Source organism: Macaca thibetana, chromosome 20 (assembly GCF_024542745.1).
Source record: "Macaca thibetana thibetana isolate TM-01 chromosome 20, ASM2454274v1, whole genome shotgun sequence".
In the NCBI taxonomy this organism is placed as follows: Eukaryota; Metazoa; Chordata; class Mammalia; order Primates; family Cercopithecidae; genus Macaca; species Macaca thibetana.
This window is the reverse complement of record NC_065597.1, coordinates 12,797,656-12,819,309: the sequence shown is the minus strand read 5'-3', so window position 1 is coordinate 12,819,309 and position 21,654 is coordinate 12,797,656. Positions and strand designations below refer to the sequence as shown.

The 21,654-nt window shown below is 41.1% G+C and overlaps 1 protein-coding gene across 5 annotated transcripts in view; it reads right to left on the bottom strand.

The window, feature by feature from the left end:
• Positions 1-21,036, bottom strand: part of NFAT5 (nuclear factor of activated T cells 5) — a 142,101-nt gene extending 121,065 nt beyond the window's left edge. For 4 of the 5 annotated variants that reach the window (XM_050773307.1, XM_050773308.1, XM_050773309.1 and 1 more), the window contains exons 1-2: positions 20,635-21,036; positions 18,537-18,590 (exon numbers count right to left, since the gene is read on the bottom strand). In XM_050773307.1, coding sequence (XP_050629264.1) covers positions 18,537-18,590; positions 20,635-20,707 — 127 coding nt within the window. In that variant the 5' untranslated portion in view covers positions 20,708-21,036. The remainder of the gene's footprint in view (positions 1-18,536; positions 18,591-20,634) is intronic. The other variant, XM_050773311.1, reaches the window with a different exon arrangement.
• Between the last annotated feature and the right edge of the window lie 618 nt (positions 21,037-21,654).

Below are 21,654 nucleotides of genomic sequence, written 5' to 3'. Positions count from 1 at the left end.
TATTTCAATCTGTAACATATCAGAGATATAAAGTTCCCTGGCCGGGCGCGGTGGCTCAAGCCTGTAATCCCAGCACTTTGGGAGGCCGAGACGGGTGGATCACGAGGTCAGGAGATCGAGACCATCCTGGCTAACACGGTGAAACCCTGTCTCTACTAAAAAAAATACAAAAAACTAGCCGGGTGAGTTGGCGGGCGCCTGTAGTCCCAGCTACTCGGGAGGCTGAGGCAGGAGAATGGCCTAAACCCGGGAGGCGGAGCTTGCAGTGAGCTGAGATCCGGCTACTGCACTCCAGCCCGGGCGACAGAGCGAGACTCCGTCTCAAAAAAATAAATAAATAAATAAAATAAAATAAAATAAAGTTCCCTATCAGAACTTTAGCTCACTATATTACACAGTTACACATTTTGCCCTAAAGCTGCGTCTTTCAAGCTCCAAGAGAACTTTCTGATTCAAGTATTCTGGATTTAGAGAACAAATCCACCTTGATTTTCAAGTGTCGGGTGTGGTGGCTCACATCTGTAATCCCAGCACTTTGGGAGGCCGAGGCAGGCGGATTACTTGAGGTCAGGAATTCGATTCCAGCCTGGCCAACATGGTGAAACGCTGTCTCTACTAAAAATTCAAAAAAGTAGCCAGGTGTGGTGCCATGCGCCTATAGTCCCAGCTGCTCAGGAGGCTGAGGCAGGAGAATCATTTGAACCTGGGAGGCGGAGGCTGCAGTGAGCCGAGATGGCACCACTGCGCCCCACTCACTCCACTGCACTCCAGATGACAGAGTGACACTCTGTCAAAAAAAAAAGAGAGAGACACAGAACAAATACACAATTTTCATCTTATTTATCTAAATTCTTGTCTTTACAGATTAAATAGTTCCAATCCTTTTTTTTTTTTTTTTTTTTTTTGTTGAGACAGTCTTGCTGTGTCTCCCAGGCTAGAGTACAGTGGCACGATCTCGTTTTGCTGCAACCTCCCCCTCCAGAGTTCAAGCGATTCTCCTGCCTCAACCTCCCGAATAGCTGGGATTACAGGCATGCACCACCACACCCAGCTAATTTTTTTGTATTTTTAGTAGAGATGGTTTCATCGTGTTGGTCTTATGCTGCTGACCTCAAGTGATCCACCCACCTCAGCCTCCCAAAGTGCTAGGATTACAGGTGTTAGCCACCACCCCGGCCCCAAGTCTTTAAAGGCCTAGTTCCCCATTTGTAGTTATTTTAATGCAATTATTATTATTCCAACTGAAACCTGCTACATGGTTGCATATAACTAGAGCACAGTCCTCAAACTTCCAAAACCCTTCCTTCCTTCTTTTCTGGATGTAGGATTCATTCATTTACTCATTCATTCAACAAATATCAAGAACCTTTCAAATACAAAGCACTTGTGCCAGGTGTTACAAAAATGCAACGTATAGTCAATGCCCTTAAGCAGCTTACCATCCAGTATAAATATCTAAGTAAAATTCACTAGACGTTCTTTATGGTTTACTGCACCTTTAATTCTATGACTGATTCTAATATTTTACAGATTTTATCATATGCTAGGTTTCTTTCCCTTAACACATGCATAATCTTGTGTTTAAATACAAAAGCTCAGCTAGGCCTGGAGGCTCATGCCTGTATTCCCAGCACTTTGGAAGAATGAGATGAGAGGATCACTTGAGGCCAAGAGTTCAAGATCAGCCTGGGCAACAGAACAAGAACCCGTCCCTACAATGTTTTTTTTTCTTTTTAAATTAGCTGGGTATGGTGTTATGCACCTGTAAACACTGAGTAGTCCCAGCTACTCAGGAGGCTGAGGCAGGAGGATTGCTTTAGCCCATGAGTTCAAGACTGCAGTGATTCATGCTCATGCCACCACACTCCCAGCAGCCAGGATGACAGAATGAGACCCCATCCCTTAAAAAAAGAAAATCATAAATACAAAGGCTTTCCTACATTTTGACAAACCTTTCTTCAAATCATTTCCATAATTTTATTAACACTTAAAAAACAGTGATTAAAAACAAATAGAATACTTACAAATAAATTTTTTAAAGAATTGTTGAAATAAAGATCTAAAAAAAAATAAAAAGACATTCCATGTTCATGGACAAAAATATTTAATATTAAGACGGTAATACTCCTCAGATTAGCCTACAGATTCAACATAATTCTTATTAAAATCACAGCTGACTTCTTTGCAGAAATTGAGAAGTTGTTCCTAAAATTTATATAAAAATTCAAGGGACATTAAATAGCCAAAACAATTCTATAAAAGAAAAAAAGTTGGAAGGTTCACACTTCCTAATTTCAAAACTTCTACAAAGCTACAGTAATTAAGACAATATGGTATTGACACAGGATAGACATATAGCAAAATGGAATAGAACTGAGAGTCCAGAAGAAAAAAACAAAAACAACCCATACAACTATGCCCAATTAATTTTTGACAAGAGTGCCAAGACCATTCAATGGGGAAACAAGTCTTTTCAACAAATAGTGCTCAGGCAACTAGATATGCACATGCAAAAACAATGAAGCTGTTAGGCTGTTACCTCACACGATATACAAAATTAACTCAAAATGGATCAAAGACCTAAATGTAAGAGTGAAGATTATAAAGTTCTTAGAAAAAAACATAAGTATACCTCTGTGACCCTGGGCTACACAATAGTTGTTAAAATATGACACCAAAGCATGAGCAACAAAGAAAAATAAATTGGCTTTTATCAAAATTAAAATACTTGTGCATCAAGTAACACTACCAAGAATGTGAAGCCAACACACAGAGTGGGAGAAAATTTTTGCAAATCAAATATCTGATAAAAGACTTATATCCAGGATATATAAAGAACTCTTACAATTCAAGAATAAGATGACAAATAACCCAATTTTATTTTATTTTATTTATTTACTTATTTATTTGAGACAGAGTCTCGCTCTGTCACTCAGGCTGTAGTACAGGTGCATGATCTCAGCTCACTGCAACCTCCCCCTCCTGAGTTCAAACAATTCTCCCGCCTCAGCCTCCTGAGCAGCTGGGATTACAGGCATGCACCATCACACCAGCTAATTTTTATATTTTTAGTAGAGATGGGGGTTTCACCATGTTGCCCAGCCTGGTCTCGAACTCCTGACCTCAAATGATCGGCCCTCCTCAGCTTCGCAAAGTGCTGGGACTACAGGCATGAGCCACTGCGCCTGCCCAGCCTAATAACCCAATTTTAAAGCGAGAAAAATTATTAACAATGTATTACATTCTTGAAAATCACTAAGAAAACAGATTTTAAGTGTTCTCACCAAAAAAAGTTAATGCATATATTAATAAGCTCAAATTAGCCAATGTATACATATTTCAAAACAACATGTTGTACATGATATATAATCTTTATTTAATTTTTTTATCATAAAAAGTTCACGGCCGGGCGCGGTGGCTCAAGCCTGTAATCCCAGCACTTTGGGAGGCCGAGACGGGCGGATCACGAGGTCAGGAGATCGAGACCATCCTGGTTAACATGGTGAAACCCCGTCTCTACTAAAAAAAAAATACAAAAAACTAGCCGGGCGAGGTGGCGGATGCCTGTAGTCCCAGCTACTCGGGAGGCTGAGGCAGGAGAATGGCGTGAACCCGGGAGGCGGAGCTTGCAGTGAGCTAAGATCCGGCCACTGCACTCCAGCCTGGGTGACAGCGCGAGACTCCGTCTCAAAAAAAAAAAAAAAAAAAAAAAAAAAAAGTTCACAAAAGCCTTGAATAGGCATTTCTCCAAAGATATATTAATACTACTGTCTAGTAATCACATGAAAGGATGCTCATTATCATTAGTCATCAGAGAAATTAACTAAAAATCACAAGAAATACCAATTCATACCCACTAGGATGGCTTTATTAAAAAGACAGACAGAGGCCAGGCACAGGGGCTCACGCCTGTAATCCCAGCACTTTGGGACGCCGAGGCGGGTGGATCACAAGGTCAGGAGATCGAGACCATCCTGGCTAGCATGGTGAAACCCTGTCTCTACTAAAAATACAAAAAATTAGCCAGGTGTGGTGGCAGACGCCTGTAGTCCCAGCTGCTCGGGAGGTTGAGGCAAGAGAACAGCGTGAACCCAGGAGGTGGAGGTTGCAGTGAGCTGAGATCGTGCCACTGCACTCCAACCTGGGTGACAGAGCTAGACTCTGACTCAAAAAAAAAAAAAAAAAAAAAAAAAAAAGACAGATAGGTACTGACAAAAAATGTGAAAAAATCAGAACCCTCATACACTGCTGGTAAAAATGAAAAAATGGTACAGCCATCATGGAAAGCAGTTTGGCAGTTTCTTAAAAAGTTAAATATAGTTACCATACGACCCAGTAATTCCACTCCTATCTATAGACAGACCCAAGAGAAATGAAAACATCTATCTATACAAAAACTTGTACATGAATGTTCACAGCAGCATTGTTCATGACAGTCAAAATGTGGAAATGACACAAATATTTATCAACTAATGAATGGATAAACAAAATGTGGTATAGCCATAAAATGGAATACTATTCTGCAATAAAAAGGAATGAATTACTGATGCATACTATAACATGGATGAACTTGAAAATATTATCCTAAGTCAAACAAGCCAGTCACTAAAGACCACATATTGTAGGATTCCTTTTACATGAAATGTCTAGAATCAGGCAAATCCATAGAGACAGAAAGTTAACAAATGGTTGCCAGGACCTGAGGGAAGGGGCAAATAGAGAACGACTACTTAATGGTAGGGGCCTTCTTTGAAGAGATGATAAAAATGTTCTAGAATGTGTAATGATGTTGGTTGCACCACATTTGAATATATAAAAACCACTGAATCGCACACTTTAAAATGGTTAAAATGATTAACTTTAGTGGGGCGCGGTAGCTCATGCCTATAATCCAAGCACTTTGGGAGGCTGAGGCAGGCAGATCACTTGAGGCCGGGAGTTCAAGACCACCCTAGACAACATAACAAAACCCCACCTCTACTAAAAATACAAAAAATTAGCCTGGTGTGGTGGCACACTCCTGTAGTCCCAGCCACTCAGGTGGCGAGGCACGAGAATCACTTGAACCCGGGAGGCGGAGGTTGCAGTGAGCCAAGATCGCACCACTACATTCCAGCCTGGGCGACAGAGTGAGGCCCTGTCTCAAAAACAAAACAAACAAACAAAATGAACTTTGTTAACTGAATTTTTTCTCAATTTTTTAAAGAAATGTAATCAGGGCCGGGAGCGGTGGCTCACGCCTGTAATCCCAGCACTTTGGGAGGCCGAGGCGGGCGGATCACAAGGTCAGGAGATTGAGACCACGGTGAAACCCCGTCTCTACTAAAAATACAAAAAATTAGCCGGGCGCGGTAGTGGGCGCCTGTAGTCCCAGCTACTCAGGAGGCTGAGGCAGGAGAATGGCATGAACCCGGGAGGCGAAGCTCGCAGTGAGCCGAGATCGCGCCACTGTACTCCAGCCTGGGGGACACAGTGAGACTCCGTCTCAAAAAGAAAAAAAGAAAAGTAATCAGGACCCAGGTTTTAAGAATTTGGATTTCAGACGGGCACAGCAGCTCATGCCTGTAATCCCAGCTCTTTGGGAGGCCGAGGCAGGCGGATCATGAGGTCAGGAAATCGAGACCATCCTGGTCAACACGGTGAAACCCCTTCTCTACTAAAAAAAATACAAAAAATTAGCCGGGCGTGGTGGCGGGCGCCTGTAATCGCAGCTACATGGGAGGGAGAGGCAGAGTTCATGTGAGCCAAGATCACACCACTGCACTCCAGCCTGGGCAACAAGAGCAAGACTCTGTCTCAAAAAAAAAAAAAAAAAGAATTTGGATTTCATCCTAAAGCCCATGGATACTAGTAAAGGATTATTTAGGCAAGTGATAAGTTTGGATTTGTATTTTAGGGAGATAAACCCTGCACAATATAGTCCTATAAATGCCTAAACTTTTTTTTTTTTTTTTTAAGTTTTTTAAGTTTCGCTCTTGTCACCCAGGCTGGAGTGCAGTGGCAAGATCTTGGCTTACCCCAACCTCCATCTCCTGGGTTCAAGCATTTCTCCTGCCTCAGCCTCCTGAGTAGCTGGGACTACAGGCACACACCACCACGCCCAGCTAATGTTTTTGTATTTTTTAGTAGAGACGCAGTTTCACCGTATTGCCCAGGCTGGTCTTGAACTCCTGATCTCAGGTGATCCACCCACCATGGCCTCCCAAAGTGCTGGGATTACAGGCAGGAGCCACCTCGCCCAGCCCTAAACTTTTAATATGTAATAAATATTATGTATTTAATTACATTACATATTAAAATACATATTCCATTAAAATACATATTACACTAATATGTAATCTAATGTAAATGTAGCAACACTTGAGTTGTTCTGAAGCTTATGCTAATAAAATCCTGGTTTCTTGCTACATTCTGAGTATGTTTGCCAAGTAATTTTCCTCTGGATACATACTTTTATTTTGCTTATTTAACAAGAACTCATATAGTACTTACTATGTGTCAAGCACCATTCCAAATGCTTTAGAAATACTAACCCATCTAACCCTCCTTACAGTTCTATAAGTCTACTATCCCTATTTTACAAGAACAAACAGTCACAGAAAGGTTAAGTAACTTACCTAAAAATCACACAGCCAGTTAGTAATGCATGTTTTTGAACTGGGTTTTTATTTACAACCCTGATAAATATGTGGGACTTTTGATCTGCCTATTATCATCTTTACCATTTTTAATTTCTAAAAATAGCACCTCTGTGCGTCTGTTCTCAATTTAGTATGCACTATTATTTTTCTGCGCAGAATCTACAGTGTTAATTCCATCCATCCTTGTGAAGTTTGGTTAAAAAATACTTTCAAGGAAGTGTCTTTTTAGTTTTTATTTACCATAGTTTACACTGTAAGCATGTTATTTGTATTTACTGTAATATAGTGGTAATTTAGTTAACTTAATGACATTCTGTATTTCAACTACTTAATTACTTAATTTTTTTTTAAAAAAGCAATAATTAGTTTTTTAAAGACTTAAGTAGTCATTTTATCCAAAGCATCTATAATTCAAATATTACATATAAATTCTCATCCCGTACTCAATATTAAAGGCAAAAATTAAGAAAATGAAAGGTTCTTTAAAAATAATTATAAAATTACATCTGTGTTTATTTTCCCATCTATTCACCCTATGTTAGCCCAATATTCTAGAGAATATAATTTAATAATAGACACAAAAAAGAATACAGAAAAATGTCTTGGAGTTCACAATATAATTTTATTAAAACTTATGGCCAGGTACAGTGGCTTGTGCCTGTATCCAAGTACTTTGGGAGGCTGAGGCAGGCAGATCATGAGGTCAGGAGTTCGAGACCAGTCCGGCCAATATGGTGAAACCTTGTCTCTGCTAAAAATATAAAAAGTTAGCCAGGTGTGGTGGCGGAGGCCTGTAGTCCTAGCTACTTGGGAGGCTGAAGCAGGAGAATCACTTGAGCCTGGGAGGCGGAGGTTGCAGGGAGCTGAGATCATGCCACTCCACTCAAGCCTGGGCAACAGAGTGAGACTCTGGCTCAAAAAAAAAAAAAAAAAACTTATTCAGATTAAACTTTTATAGTGTTTCTAAAGTTCTTACAAATGTCAATTAACAAGGTGTTTAGAAGTTGAATATTGACATTTGGGAACATTAATTTATCATTCATTCCATTTTACCATATTTTTTTCAAGTAAAATCTTTGTTTCAGTGTTTCAGAATGACAATCCAACAAGTTGCTACTTATTGGAGAAAAGAAAAACATTAACAAATTCACAACTCCATTGTAAAGGATAGCTATTTGTTGGCTTAAGTCTATGTTTGGCTTATGGTCACTGCCATAGGACACACTTAAACATGTGTTTTATTGACTTAGATGACAATAATGAAAACTTTAATTCAAACAAATAATTTGAGTTATGTAATCAGTCTTCTACCAACAAATATTTAAGTCTTCTATTGCATTGCTAATAAAAGCATGTTAATGCCTAATGTCTTAAACTAGCTATACAGAATACAGTATATGTATGATTATGGGCACATCTGAATTTTACTCAAAATTAGTGTTTATGATACATAGTTAAACACAAGATAGTACTCACTTGTAAGGGACCAAAAACTCACATTCTGCTTTCACCTTTATGCTTAACTGTAGAAACTATATATCAGAGTACAGTTGTCCCTTGGTATCTGTTGGAGATGGGTTGCAGGACTTCCCACAAAATTTTCGGATGCTCAAGTCCCTAATATAAAATGGTTTTGTATTTGCATATAACCTATGCACATCCTCCTATATACTTTAAAACATCTCTAGATTACTTCTACCTAATACAACATAGGTGCTACATAAATAAATAGCTGTTATACTGCATCATTTAGGGAATAAGAACAAGAAAAAGAAGTCTGTACGTGTTCAGTACAGGTAAAAAAAAAAAATCTTTTTTTTTTTGAGACAGGGTCTCACTGTCACCCAGGCTGCAGGGCAGTGGCACGATCTCTGCTCACTGCATCCTCTACCTCCTTGGTTCAAGTGATCCTCCCACCTCCGCTTCCCAAAATAGCAAAATATCACTATTCATATAGCTTACATTAATACTATTTCTTCTGTTGCCCAGGCTGGAGTGCAGTGGCAGAATATATATAACCCATATCCTTTATAGAAGTATCGAAGTGCACCCATTTTAAATGTTCCATGACTTTTTTAAAAAGTATGTATGTTTGTGTAATCACCATGGTCAAGATAGAGAACATTTCAATCATTTGGTAAAGCTACCTTTTGGTCCGCTGTAGTTAATTCTGCCCACTCCAGCCCCAGGCAACTACTGATCTGCTTTTTCTTACCATAGATTAGGTTTGTCTTTTAAAGAATCTCACATAAATGGATCTAAACAGTGTGTACTCTTTACCTTTTTGTTGTCGTTCAACGACCACAACCTTCTAAAAGGGAACACGGTATTTTAAAAACTGGGTATAAAGGTAAAAAACTGTTTGTTCCTTTATAGATTCCTGTATTATTCTGTAATATAGCCAAGCATATATTTTTCATATATATACGCAAGTATAGGCCACTTAGCCATAATAGTGTTGTTTATTCATTCACTCAAGATGAATTTACACATAGGTTCTGGCCCATGTTGCTTACAGCTTATTAGAAGAGACTAAACTACAGGGGGAGGGTTAACTTCTAAACTACAATTAACAATAGCAAACCTCCTTTATAGAGGCTTGTTTTTCAGAAGAAGGGAAATAGAGAAAGGATACAAGATGCAATAGCAGAACAACAAAATGTATAGACTATCATGAGAAAATGGACACATGGGGTGAAAGGGGCAGATTAAAAAAGACAAAGCGGAAAGAACCAAAGTAAATTAATAAGGGCTCTATGCAAAATACCACTATTCATATAGCTCACATTAGTACTATTTCTTCTGTTGCTCATCTCTTCTTGAATTTACTTTGTCTCTGAAACATACTAGCAGAAATAGGGAACAATAGCATCCATGCTTCCATAAAACTCCTGCCAAAGAAATCAAGAGCCCCATGGCACCTTCATTTCTAAAGTAATTCTCCTTAGGTGGTGGCTTCTGCTTAGCCTTCTCCTACTTTTCACTTCTTTTTTTTTTTTTTTTTTTTTTTGAGACGGAGTCTCGCTCTGCTGCCCAGGCTGGAGTGCAGTGGCCGGATCTCAGCTCACTGCAAGCTCCGCCTCCCGGGTTTACGCCATTCTCCTGCCTCAGCCTCCCGAGTAGCTGGGACTACAGGCACCCGCCACCACGCCCGGCTAGTTTTTTGTATTTTTAGTAGAGACGGGGTTTCACTGTGTTAGCCAGGATGGTCTCGATCTCCTGACCTCGTGATCCGCCCGTCTCGGCCTCCCAAAGTGCTGGGATTACAGGCTTGAGCCACCGCGCCCGGCCTACTTTTCACTTCTGAGTCCCATCATCAGCCAGGACAGAGGTGTTTCTCGACCTCCTGGGCTCATGTGATCCTCTCACCTCAGTCTGCCTCCCAAGTAGCTGGGACAACAGGTGCATATCACCATCCTCGGCTAATTGTTGTAGAGAGGGGGTTTCGCTACGTTGCCTAGGCTGATCTTGAACTCCTAAGTTCAAGTGATGCCTCCCCTCAGCCTCCCAAAGTGCTAGGATTACAGGCGGGAGCCACTGAGCTAGGCCAACATAGGTGTTTTGATCAGCCATCTGCTTCATCTAAATGTTAAAGACACTCACCAAAGTCAGGCAATGATTTGCTAATTTGGAGTGTCAAAATCTTCCCCAAAAGGGTCATAATCATATTCTTTATGGATTTTTGTATGTGGCTTATAAAATTTGTCTCATTACTTTATGGAAGCTGCTTAGCTAAAGAATCCTACACAAGGCATTCTTTTTATACCATCTGAACAATGGTGTAATCTTATTAAGGCCCAAAGTATAAACGCCAATTTCAAATGTTTGTTTTTTTTTTTTTTTTTTTTTTTGAGATGGAGTCTCACTCTGTCACCCAGGCTGGAGTGCAGTGGTGCGATCTCGGCTCACTGCAAGCTCCACCTGCCAGGTTCACGCCATTCTCCTACCTCAGCCTCTCAAGTAGCTGGGACTACAGGCGCCCGCCACCATGCCCGGCTAATTTTTTTGTATTTTTTTAGTAGAGAAGGGGTTTCACCGTGTTGGCCAGGATGGTCTCGATCTCCTGACCTCGTGATCCGCCAGCCTCGGCCTCCCAAAGTGCTGGGATTACAGGCGTGAGCCACCGCGCCTGGCCTCAAATGTTCTTACTGACTGTAAGACAGTCAATATAATCTCGCAACTCTGGGGTAAAACTGGTGAAGTTCAAATTCCAGCCTCATCCACAAGATACGTGCTCTTGGGAAAATTAGTGGATCCCTCCGTACCTCAGTTTGCTCATTTATGAAATAGGGATACTGGTACTACATCGCAGGATTTTTCTAAGAATTAAATGTGAAAAATATATGTAAAATGCTGTTGAACATAAACTGCTTGACATATAAATTGCTCAAAAAAGGTTTTCAATTATTACTAACACTGAATTTATTCTTTTGACTAGCATGTCCTACAAAGATTGCTTCAAGTAGACTTTTTAAATTAAAACTAAATTTTTTTCTTCTCTTGCTTTATTTATTTATTTTATTATTATTATTTTTAAGACAGGGTCTTGCTCTGTTGCCCAGGCTGGAGTGCAGTGGCAAGATCCCATGATCCTGCAGGCTCACTGCAGCCTTGACCTCTTGGGCTCAGATGATCCTCCCACCTCAGCCTCCTGTAAAACTAATTTTATAAAGATAAGCATAATCAGCCTGGCATACTGGCTCACACCTGTAATCCCAGCACTTTGGGAGGCTGAGGCAGGCGGATCACAAGGTCAGGAGTTCAAGACCAGCCTGACCAATATGGTGAAACTCCATCTCTACTAAAAACACAAAAATTAGCTGGGCATGGTGGCACGTGCTTGTAGTCCAGTTACTCAGGAGGCTGAGGCAGAAGAATTGCTTGAACCCGCAAGGCGGAGGTTGCAGTGAGTCGAGATCGCACCACTATACTCTAGCCTAAGCGACAGAGAGACACCGTCTCAAAATAAATAAATAAATAAGTATAATCAACAACTTAGCTCACTATTAGAAACTTTTCTGTTCTTCTCTCATCTTCAAAACTAAATACCAAATTCAGTAAAAGACTAATCATAATGTTTCCTGGATGAAAAAGTGATAAACATTCATGGGTGAGAAGCAATAATGATGATCACATATATACCACACAAATATTAAAAATAAAAGAGAATGGGCCAGGCACAGTGGCTCATGCCTGTAATCCCAGCACTTTGGGAGGCTGAGGCAGGCAGATCACCCAAGATCAGGAGTTCGAGACCATCCTGGCCAACAGAGTTAAACCCCATCTCTACTAAAACAATACAAAAAATTAGCTGGGCATGGTGGTGCGCGCCTGTAATCCCAGCTACTTGGGAGGCTCTGGTGGGAGAATTGCTTGAACCCAGAAGGCAGAGGTTGCAGTAAGCCAAGATTGTGCCACTGCACTCCAGCCTGGGCGACAGAGCATGACTCCGTTTCAAAACCCCCTCCAAAAAAAGAGAGAAGTATATATTTTTCGAAAGCTATTAAGAACAAATAAAAGTAACTGAACTCTCATGTAACAAATGTTCAGTTCAAATCATTAAATATATATATACTTTATTATATCAAGTTTATTTATATCTGAAAGCTAGATCCATTATCTGTAGTTAACTCATAAGGGAAATCTCTACCTTTTCACTCAAGTACATAATTATCACTGGTCTTATACTCTGTTAGTTTATTTAACCTTGACTTTTATTAACACAAAAGCAAACAAGACACAGGAACCTTTTTTGTGTAACTTGAAATAAAATATTAGCCACAGCAAGAAAAGACAATAATATAAATTAATAAGCAATATTTCTATTGAAAAATGTCTTACCTCTCTAAAGTTAACAGGTCTATATTCTATGCCACTGAATAATCAAGCCTAACTGATCTCTCTGATTAATCTGATCTTTGTTTTTTTCTAGTTACTCTTAATATAAAATATAATCTAAGGAGTCAACTTTTTCATATAAAAGTGGCTGTTTTGGCCAGGTGCATTGGCTCACGCCTGTAATCCCAGCACTTTGCGGGGCAGAGGCAGGTGGATCACCTGAGGTTGGGAGTTTGAGACCAGCCTGACCAACATGGAGAAATCCCATCTCTAATAAAAATACAAAATTAGCTGGGTGTGGTGGCGCACACTTGTAATCCCAGCTACTTGGGAGGCTGAGGCAAGAGAATTGCTTGAACCCACAGGCAGAGGTTGCGGTGAGCTGAGATTGCGCCATGGCACTCCAGCCTAGGCAACAAGAGCGAAACTCTATCTCAAAAAAAAAAAAAAACGGCTGTTTTTTGTACATAATACTAATCACACTAGGAAATGTTTTTCTGAACTACCACTTTGAAATTTTAGGGGACTCCTGGAATAATTAGAGTCAAGAGTAAATTAAAAGCAGGTCAAGAACCACCTGATTAGAATATGAATTTAAGGCAGGGTGCAGTGGCTCACGCCTGTAATCCCAGCACTTTGGGAGGCCGAGGCGGGCAGATCACGAGGTCAGGAGATCGAGACCATCCTGGCTAACATGGTGAAACCCCATCTCTACTAAAATACAAAAAATTATCCAGGTGTGGTGGCAGGCGCCTGTAGTCCCAGCTACTCGGGAGGCTGAGGCAGGAGAATGGCATGAACCCAGGAGGCAGAGCTTGCAGTGAGCCAAGACCACATCACTGCACTCCAGTCTGGGCAACAGAGCGAGACTCCGCCTCAGAAAAAAAAAAAAAAGATATGAATGTATATCCTTCTATTTTAAATAAGCAATAGAATTCTAGTATTGAGTGAAAATAATGAAAGCAGAGTTCAGGAGGGGACACAAAAACAGATGGTAAGCAATCAGAGAGATGGATCTAAAGACAAGAAGCTGGGATGAACTAGGTATGAGTTTTGACATGTTTGAACTTCATTACTTCCATAATACTTTTAGTTTACTAGACATAGATCCATAGAGATTATTAGATACTAAACAAGAAAAGAATTCAATAGATTATTTTTCATGTTCAATGTTTTCAAAAAATCCTTTCCAAAAAGGTATCTTCGTACATAAAATATTACAGGCATTTATGATCTAACTATGATATAACAAGGGCCCTAGGAAGATATATAAATCAGAAATATTCTATAAAGTCAATAAAACATTGCTACTATGTTTAGGATTTTCCATTTTTGCACTATAAAGTATAATTCTGGATGGTACCATATCAAATAGATTAGCAGTAGTAAACAAAAAATCGTTATTTATTTTCTCCTCATTGTCATATTTCACATTTTCTTTTAAAAATCTTCTGGTCTTAAATGTTTAATTTAAACAAAGATTGTGGCCAGATGCAGTGGCACATGCCTGTAATCCTAGCACTTTGGAAGGCTGTGGAGGGTGGATCATGAGGTCAAGGGATCAAGACCATCCTGGCCAACATGGTGAAACCCTGTCTCTACTAAAAATACAAAAATTAGCTGGGCATGGTGTCGCGCCTCTGTAGTCCCAGCTACTCAGGAGGCTGAGGCAGGAGAATAACTTAAACTCGGGAGTTCATGGCGGAGGTTGCAGTGAGCCGAGATCCCGCCACTGCACTCCAGCCTGGCAACAAAGTGAGACTGATAAATAAGTAACAAAGATTGTATCAGATCAGCATTTAGGTCTTATTTAACCATTTCTTTCATTTGATACATCATATAATCTCTTAACGCATGCTTTTAAAATCATTAAAATTGTTAAATCTATTGTTTATATTTATCTATTTTTCCAATTTGCTTATATTCTTATTTTTCCTGTTTTATCTACGATTTTTCTATAATCTTATATTTCTCTATTTCTAGAATGATTCATTCAGTTTCATTTCTATCTTAGTTTTTCATTTGTCAAAATGAATAGTTTTCATTATAGAATGTATAACAAATGGCGCCTTTTCTCTGCAGCTGAATTTTTTTCCCAGGCACTTCAAAAAGGAACCCTAGCCTTCGAATTTGAACTTACTAATGGCAAACCATTTTATTTTAAAATATATATATAAACCATGTTCTTTAAAAAAGGAAAATACAAAATAGAATTGAAAAATAAAAATCTGTGGTGTATACGTTTGTTCAGGATTTTTGTAATACAAGTTACTTTGAATATAATTGTAACAGCATAATTTTTATTTACTTATTTTATTAAGAGTGTCACATGTTAATTATGAGGTTATCAGAAACATCATTTAATGGCCGTGTATTATAACATTAATTAATTAGCCAGGACCCTTATCCCATTGTCAGGCAATTATCACATTAAATTTAAAAAGTGGTTGCAAGAAAGACTAGCACTGTTTTGATAGGAAGGTTAAATGCAAACTCAGTCCAACAGTAGACATTTTGAATCTACTTCTAAAGTTTAATAATACCCAAGTGCAGGCCGGATGCGGTGGCTCACGCCTGTAATCCCAGCACTCTGGGAGGCCAAGGCGGGTGGATCACGAGGTTGAGAGATCGAGACCATCCTGGCTAATACAGTGAAACCCCGTCTCTACTAAAAAATACAAAAAAAATTAGCCTGGTGTGGTGGCAGTTGCCTGTAGTCCCTGCTACTTGGGAGGCCGAGACAGGAGAATGGTGTGAACCCAGGAGACAGAGCTTGCAGTGAGCCGAGATCATGCCACTGCACTCCAGCCTGGGCAACAGAGCGAAGACTCCGTCCCAAAAATAATAATAATAATAATAATAATACCCAAATGCAGGTTTTCCAACCTGTTTCCCCCCAAAAAAAATTAAATTTGGAAAAGATACATTCTATAAAAAAAAAAAAATTATATCACACCAATTACTTAAATTCCCCTCACTCTGGGCCGAGTTTTTAAATACTATTAATAGATGAAAATCTAGACTACTGATGTAAAACATGCATACATAAATATTACTACACAGAACTTGATAGCATATACCATTGGCAGTTAGTATAGCATAGTAGTTAAGAGCCTAGGCTAAAGTGAGACTATGTGGGTTGGAATCCTGGTTCTACAATTTACTAGCTTGTGACTCTGGGTGAGTTACTGAAGCTCCCTATGCCTTCAATTGCTCATCTCTAAAGTGGGATAATAATAACCATCTCAAAAGGTAGTCAGGAGAATTCACTGAGTTCTTTTTTGTTTGTTTGTTTGCTTTTTGTTTTTTGCTTTTTTTGAGACAGAGTCTCACTGTCACCCAGGCTGGAGTTCAGTGGAGTGATCTCGGCTCACCACAACCTCCGCCTCCCAGGTTCAAGGGATTCTCCTGCCTCAGCATCCCGAGTAGTTGGTATTACAGGTGTGTGCCACCATGCCTGGCTAATTTTTTTTTTGTATTTTTAGTAGAGATGGGGTTTTACCATGTTAGCCAGGCTGGTCTCAAACTCCTGACCTCAAGTGATCTGCCCGCCTTAGGAGTTCTTATTTGTAAAGTTTCTTGGCACACAGTAAGCACTCTATAGCTAGCATTTAGTTGTTTAAAATTTTTTAACTTTAGCTAACATTTACTGAGCACTTACTATGTGCTAAATTAAATGCTTTACATGAATTTGCCTCAAATAATCTTCACAAAAACCTAGGATGAGGCACTGTTATTGCTCCCATTTAAAGATGAGAAAACTGAAGCAAAAAAGATTAAATTATTAGGCCAAGGCCATACAAGTAAATGTCAGAGCAATAATTTGAACTCAAATCTAGCAGCATGGCCTACAATTTTAACATGGGTTATAGAATACACTATATACTAGAAGCAGTAGCCTCCTGCAGTACTCTATTTTGAAAAGAGGGCAGGAGAGTCACAAGAGACTTTGCTGAAATAAACTAGAATATTCCAAGAAATAATTTATAAACTATTTCTTGGAATAAAATGGAGTAATTAAAAATTAATATAAGAAATAACTCACTGTCATACAGAAATATTTATATATGAAGTGATATGATGCTTGATATTTGTTTTAAAATAATCCAGCTTGGGAGAGAAGAAGGGATAAAAGAAACAAGATTAGATTGATAATGGTGAAACTGTGGTGATAGGTATATGGGGGTTCATTATTTTATTCTCTCTACTTTATATATTCTTTAAAATGTCAGTAACAAAAAAGAAATAGCAACAAGGTGGCAGAGATTAGACACTTCATTACAGAAGCAAACAACTTCTTTAAGACTCCCTATCTCAAAAAATTTTAAAGGACATGACATAATTGATACTTATACATGTTATATTTTATATATAATTTCCAAAAGGGTAGCCTTACTTTAAATAATTGAGAATCCTCTTAACTAAAATGAAAAATTAACAAAAGTATTTAGGCATAAACATGTAAATAAACATACTAAATGGTTGTATTTCCATCAGCTCACTAAAAATATTTGCTTAAATAATTAACACTCATTTTTTTTTCATGTCTTTCTCCTCCCTGATCATCTCTATGATTATGACACTCTATGGTTTGTTGCCCAGGAAATGGGATGGGTTTGTACAGACAAATATGTCTCTACAACATGGTCACAAATTGAATACGAATAAAAATCAGAAATCTGCTTCACTAAGAAACACTGCTAAAAATTTCTCACTTCAAATTGTAGTTTTAAAAATATTTGATTTTCATACTAATTTGTATCTATGGGCTGCTTATATGTACAAAACAAATATAACCAATTATTAATTTGAGAACATTTTATATGCTCTAAATTATACTGTTAAAAAAATTTAGCCGATACTAAAGGAAAAAACTAACATTAATTAAGCTAGACGCTATACTAGGCAATTTAATGCACATTGGCTCACTAAATTTAAGAGACAGCTACATTTTAACAGGAAGAATATTAAAGTTTAGAGAGGTAAAATCCCTTGCCCAAAGTCATAGAACTAATAAGTAGCTAAGTTGGTATTCAAATTTAAGCTCAGCTACAAAACCCACTTTCCCCCCACTATCCCAGACTACCTCCATGGGAGGCAAAAATCTTCTCAAGTCAAACTTAAATATTTAGGGCCTTTTTAAAGTAGACCATAAAATGTTTGTTACTGGTTACATGTGTATTTCACGATGGCCGCTTGGCTCTGGATAAAGAACACTAACACGAACGCAGAAAGTATTATTTCTTCTACTGTGAGACTTTTTTTACTTTTTTTTTTTTTTGGTTTCTTAATTTCAGCATTAGTTTCTCTTCTCTACAATGGGGAAATTAATATCTTTGCTGTCCAATTCCAGAATTATAAAGATTTAAAGATGATATATGTGAAATCACTTCAAAATCTACAAAAACACAGAATATTTTGTCTTAAAATGTTATAACACACACACACACACAAAGCCAAAAGTTGTCTAAAGTAAGTGTAAGCTGTTTAAACTAATCTACAAACTCTATTAACATTTCCAGAACTTTCTAAAACCCCTTCTTCTAAGCACAGCTCAATCATAATCACTATTACTTGGCTTTCCTTAACCTTAAGTATAATTCAGTAGTAATGGCATCAATGATTTTGCAATAAATAATTAACATATCATTTTGAAATGCTCAGCATATAAATGTTCTAAATTCTGAATTTTCAAACTAATTATGTGTTTGGTGTCACTCTTTTATATTCATGTTAATGTTTGGGCCTTTTCACATTCTATTTTGTGTATAAAAAGCTAAAATGAAGGTCTGGAATTCTAAAGTAGAACACTCAACACATAATTTAAAATGATTTTTTTTCAATGTTTCTCAAAGCAGATATAATAGCCAACAAGCACATCAAACGCAGCAACAAAATCCATTGAAACATTCAGCTGCTCTAGAAGAAGGATCAGACTCTTAAGAAGAAAACGACATTGTGTGAGTTTGCAAAGTTTCATACTTTCCCATTTAAACTCCATTTCAGAGAAACCTTTGCATACTAACACAATATGCTTTAAAATGGTACTTTGCTGACCTTCCAATAGTCCAGCTCTATGAAAATTCTGTGATGGGTGTAACTTCAGAGAATCTGAAAAACACAAAAAGCATTAGGTACTTTTTATGCTGAATGAGGAAAAAAATGCCAAGGATAGCATACATCTCTTATATAACCGCAATGTGTGTATATATATATATATTTTGTGTGTGGGGGGGTGGGGACGGAGTTTCGTTCTTGTTGCTCAGGCTGGAGTGCAATGGCAGGATCTCAGCTCACCACATCCTCCGTCTCCCAGGTTCAAGCGGTTCTCCTGCCTCAGCCTCCTGAGTAGCTGGGATTACAGGCATGTGCCACCACGCCCAGCTAATTTTGTATTTTTAGTAGTGACGGGGATTCTCCATATTGGTCAGGCTGGTCTTGAACTCCCAACCTCAGGTGATCCAACTGCCTCGGCCTCCCAAAGTACTGGGAATAAAGGCACGAGCCACCGCGCCCGGCCAACTGCAATGTATTTTTAAGCGCTAAAGCCCATATTTGTGAATATATTCCCCGCAAAAGAGGCTGAATTGTCTCTATATTGGACTCTAAGCTAAACTTAGATTTTCATAAAGTATGTTTCATGGAAAATTATCTGATGATTACTGCCCAAATGGTGATAATGTCTTGACTATTTTTAGCATTCAATTCTAACACATTAGCCCTGCTTTAAGAATCATCTCTTGATATGCCTTTTTTTTTTTTTTTTTTGGCATTCAAAACTACAATATTTCTAAAGTACTTCAGGTAATGTTGCCCGGAAAACATCCTACAGGATGGTGGCTGCCAACTAAAGTCACTGGAGCAACAGACAGTGGCTACAGTTACTAAGTAGGACTCTGTGTACAAAATCAATGGTCAGTCTGTAAAGTCCAGTACCTTTCAGAGTAAACCATCTCACTCTGACTCACTTAAACAATTTAGATACACTAGTATGAAGGTGAAGTCCCTTTTTTGGAGGGGGTGGAATAAGCAAACGGATGGATACATCAAACCAAAAGCAGAAGAAACACCTACATTTTTTTTCTTCATACGCTGAAATGAATAGTTAACAACCCAGTTACGTCTTTTGCCCCCTCCCGGTGGTTTAAAAAGCGGTGAAGAGCGCAGTGGGAGTATTTTGGTTTTGATGCCCCTTGCACAGGGAACCTGTTCTGACACATTCTTGTGGTGTCCAGTATAGGAATTTCACCTGAGTAGAGATCTGCTCCAGTGCTAGTATTTCAGATGCTGGGAATCCCCTGCAGGCCTTAGCCAAAAGAGTTCTTAAATGAAAAATCTCTGTCCTGAGCTCCCTCCTGCAACCAGCCTTTGAACAGAAAAGCAGAGAAAATTCTCAAAGGACAGCGTCTGTGCCTAGGCTGGTCCTCCCGGGAGAGGAGAGGAATAAAACCAATCCAGAGAGGGCACCCCCATCTTTGTAAAGGAGAAGGGAGAAGTAATTAGAATGCCACGGAGGTGGGAAGAGAAAAAAAAAAAAAAAAGAAAATTCGGGCCCTTTCCAGCAAGAAGATGACGAGGAAAGGAAGAACGCCTGGTCGAGGGGGGCTGTCCCAACATGGGGAGGGAGTGGACTAGGCCGGAGGGAGAGGGGGTGGAACGACGGCGCACAAACAAGCTGGAAGGGGAGGAAAATGGTGACCCTGCACCCAGAACCGGCTCCAGGCCACGCCGCCCGCTTGGGGGCAACTTTGCTGGGTAGGAGGGTGCCGGTAAGAGAAGACGCGGCGACCCCATCGCGGTGGCCCCAAAGCGGGGCCCAGTCTGGGGCCATCCCCGAGCCCGGGAGGCCGGGGCCGGCGGCTCGCGGAGCCTGGCGGGGCCGGACGGGCTGAGAGCGGCTGGGAGCGACCGATGCCGCAGAGCCCCGGGGGCCGACGGAATCTGGGCCCCGAGCGGCCGGCGGCTCCGCGGGGGAGGGGCCGCCACTGCTCCGCCCGCCCCCTCCACCGTCACCCCGACCCCTTCGGCCTCTGCCCGCTCCGGCCAGAGAAGCCATCGGGATCGCGGCTCAGCGGCCCCGGGCTCCGACGGGGACCCCTCGCCTTCCCCGGCCCTGTCTCCCCGCCCCCACGCCCCACCCCCCAGCCTGACTCACCTCGCGAGTACAGGGACTTGGGCGATTCCAGGTCTAGGTCCGCGCTGAGCAATGAGATGAAGTCCGAGGGCATCGCAGCTCGACCCAGCCCGGCCCGAGGGCAGCGGGAGGGGGGGAGCGGCGGTGGCGGCGGCACCTCCTCTCCGAGACCGCGGGCACCGAACCGGGGGCGACGAGGCGAGGGCGGCTGCAGCTGCCTCCTCCTCGAGGGTAGTGACTTCCACCGGGCCGAGGACCGAGGAAACGATGGCGAGGTGGAGGGTGAACTCCACGGGGACTGATTCTCGGTGGCCAGGAGAGGGTTCAGGGCGGGGAAGGGGAAGGGAGAGAGCCAAAGGGTCCGTTTCGTGCTTCTCCTCAGCGAAAACTGACGGTCGCCGCCACCGCCGCCGCCGCTGACAGGAATCTGAGCCCCGCCCCCCGTGGGGCACGGCGCAGGCGCGGAGGGGGGGCGCCCGGGAGCGCAGAAGAGCCGCGGCGGCCCCCGGAGGGCGGGGAGGCGCGCCAGGGAACAGCAGCAACAAGGGCCTCGCTTCCTGCCGCCGCTGCCCGGGTTGCTGTTCCCGAGCCGGGGAAGGGCCCCGCTGCCAGAGTGGGAGGGAGGCTGGGAGGTGGCCGCGCGCTGGGGCCCCGGGGAGGGAAAAGGTATTTGCAACGACCTGGTGGCGGCGAGCCTGAGGCGGCCAGCCCCGCGCCGAACCGAGCGCAGGAGACAGAGCCGGGGCAAGCGAGGTGTCCCCGCGAGCCGGAGACGGACCCCAGAGGCCGGCTATGGACGGGCCTGGCTGGCCCAGGGTCTCGCAGGGGGCCGGAGTGTCATCGCCCGGACAACCACCAACCCTTTGGGGTTTTCACAGCAGTGTCTACAAAGGGACTGTCAAACCGATTTCTTAATTAGGAAATGGCAAACGGTATCCCAAAAACCTCGAGTTATTGATTTTTAATTAAAGTACTTTCTCCCCCAACACTCCCCTCCCACCTTTGGAGACTGACATTTTTTTTAGAAAACGGTCTCTCTGA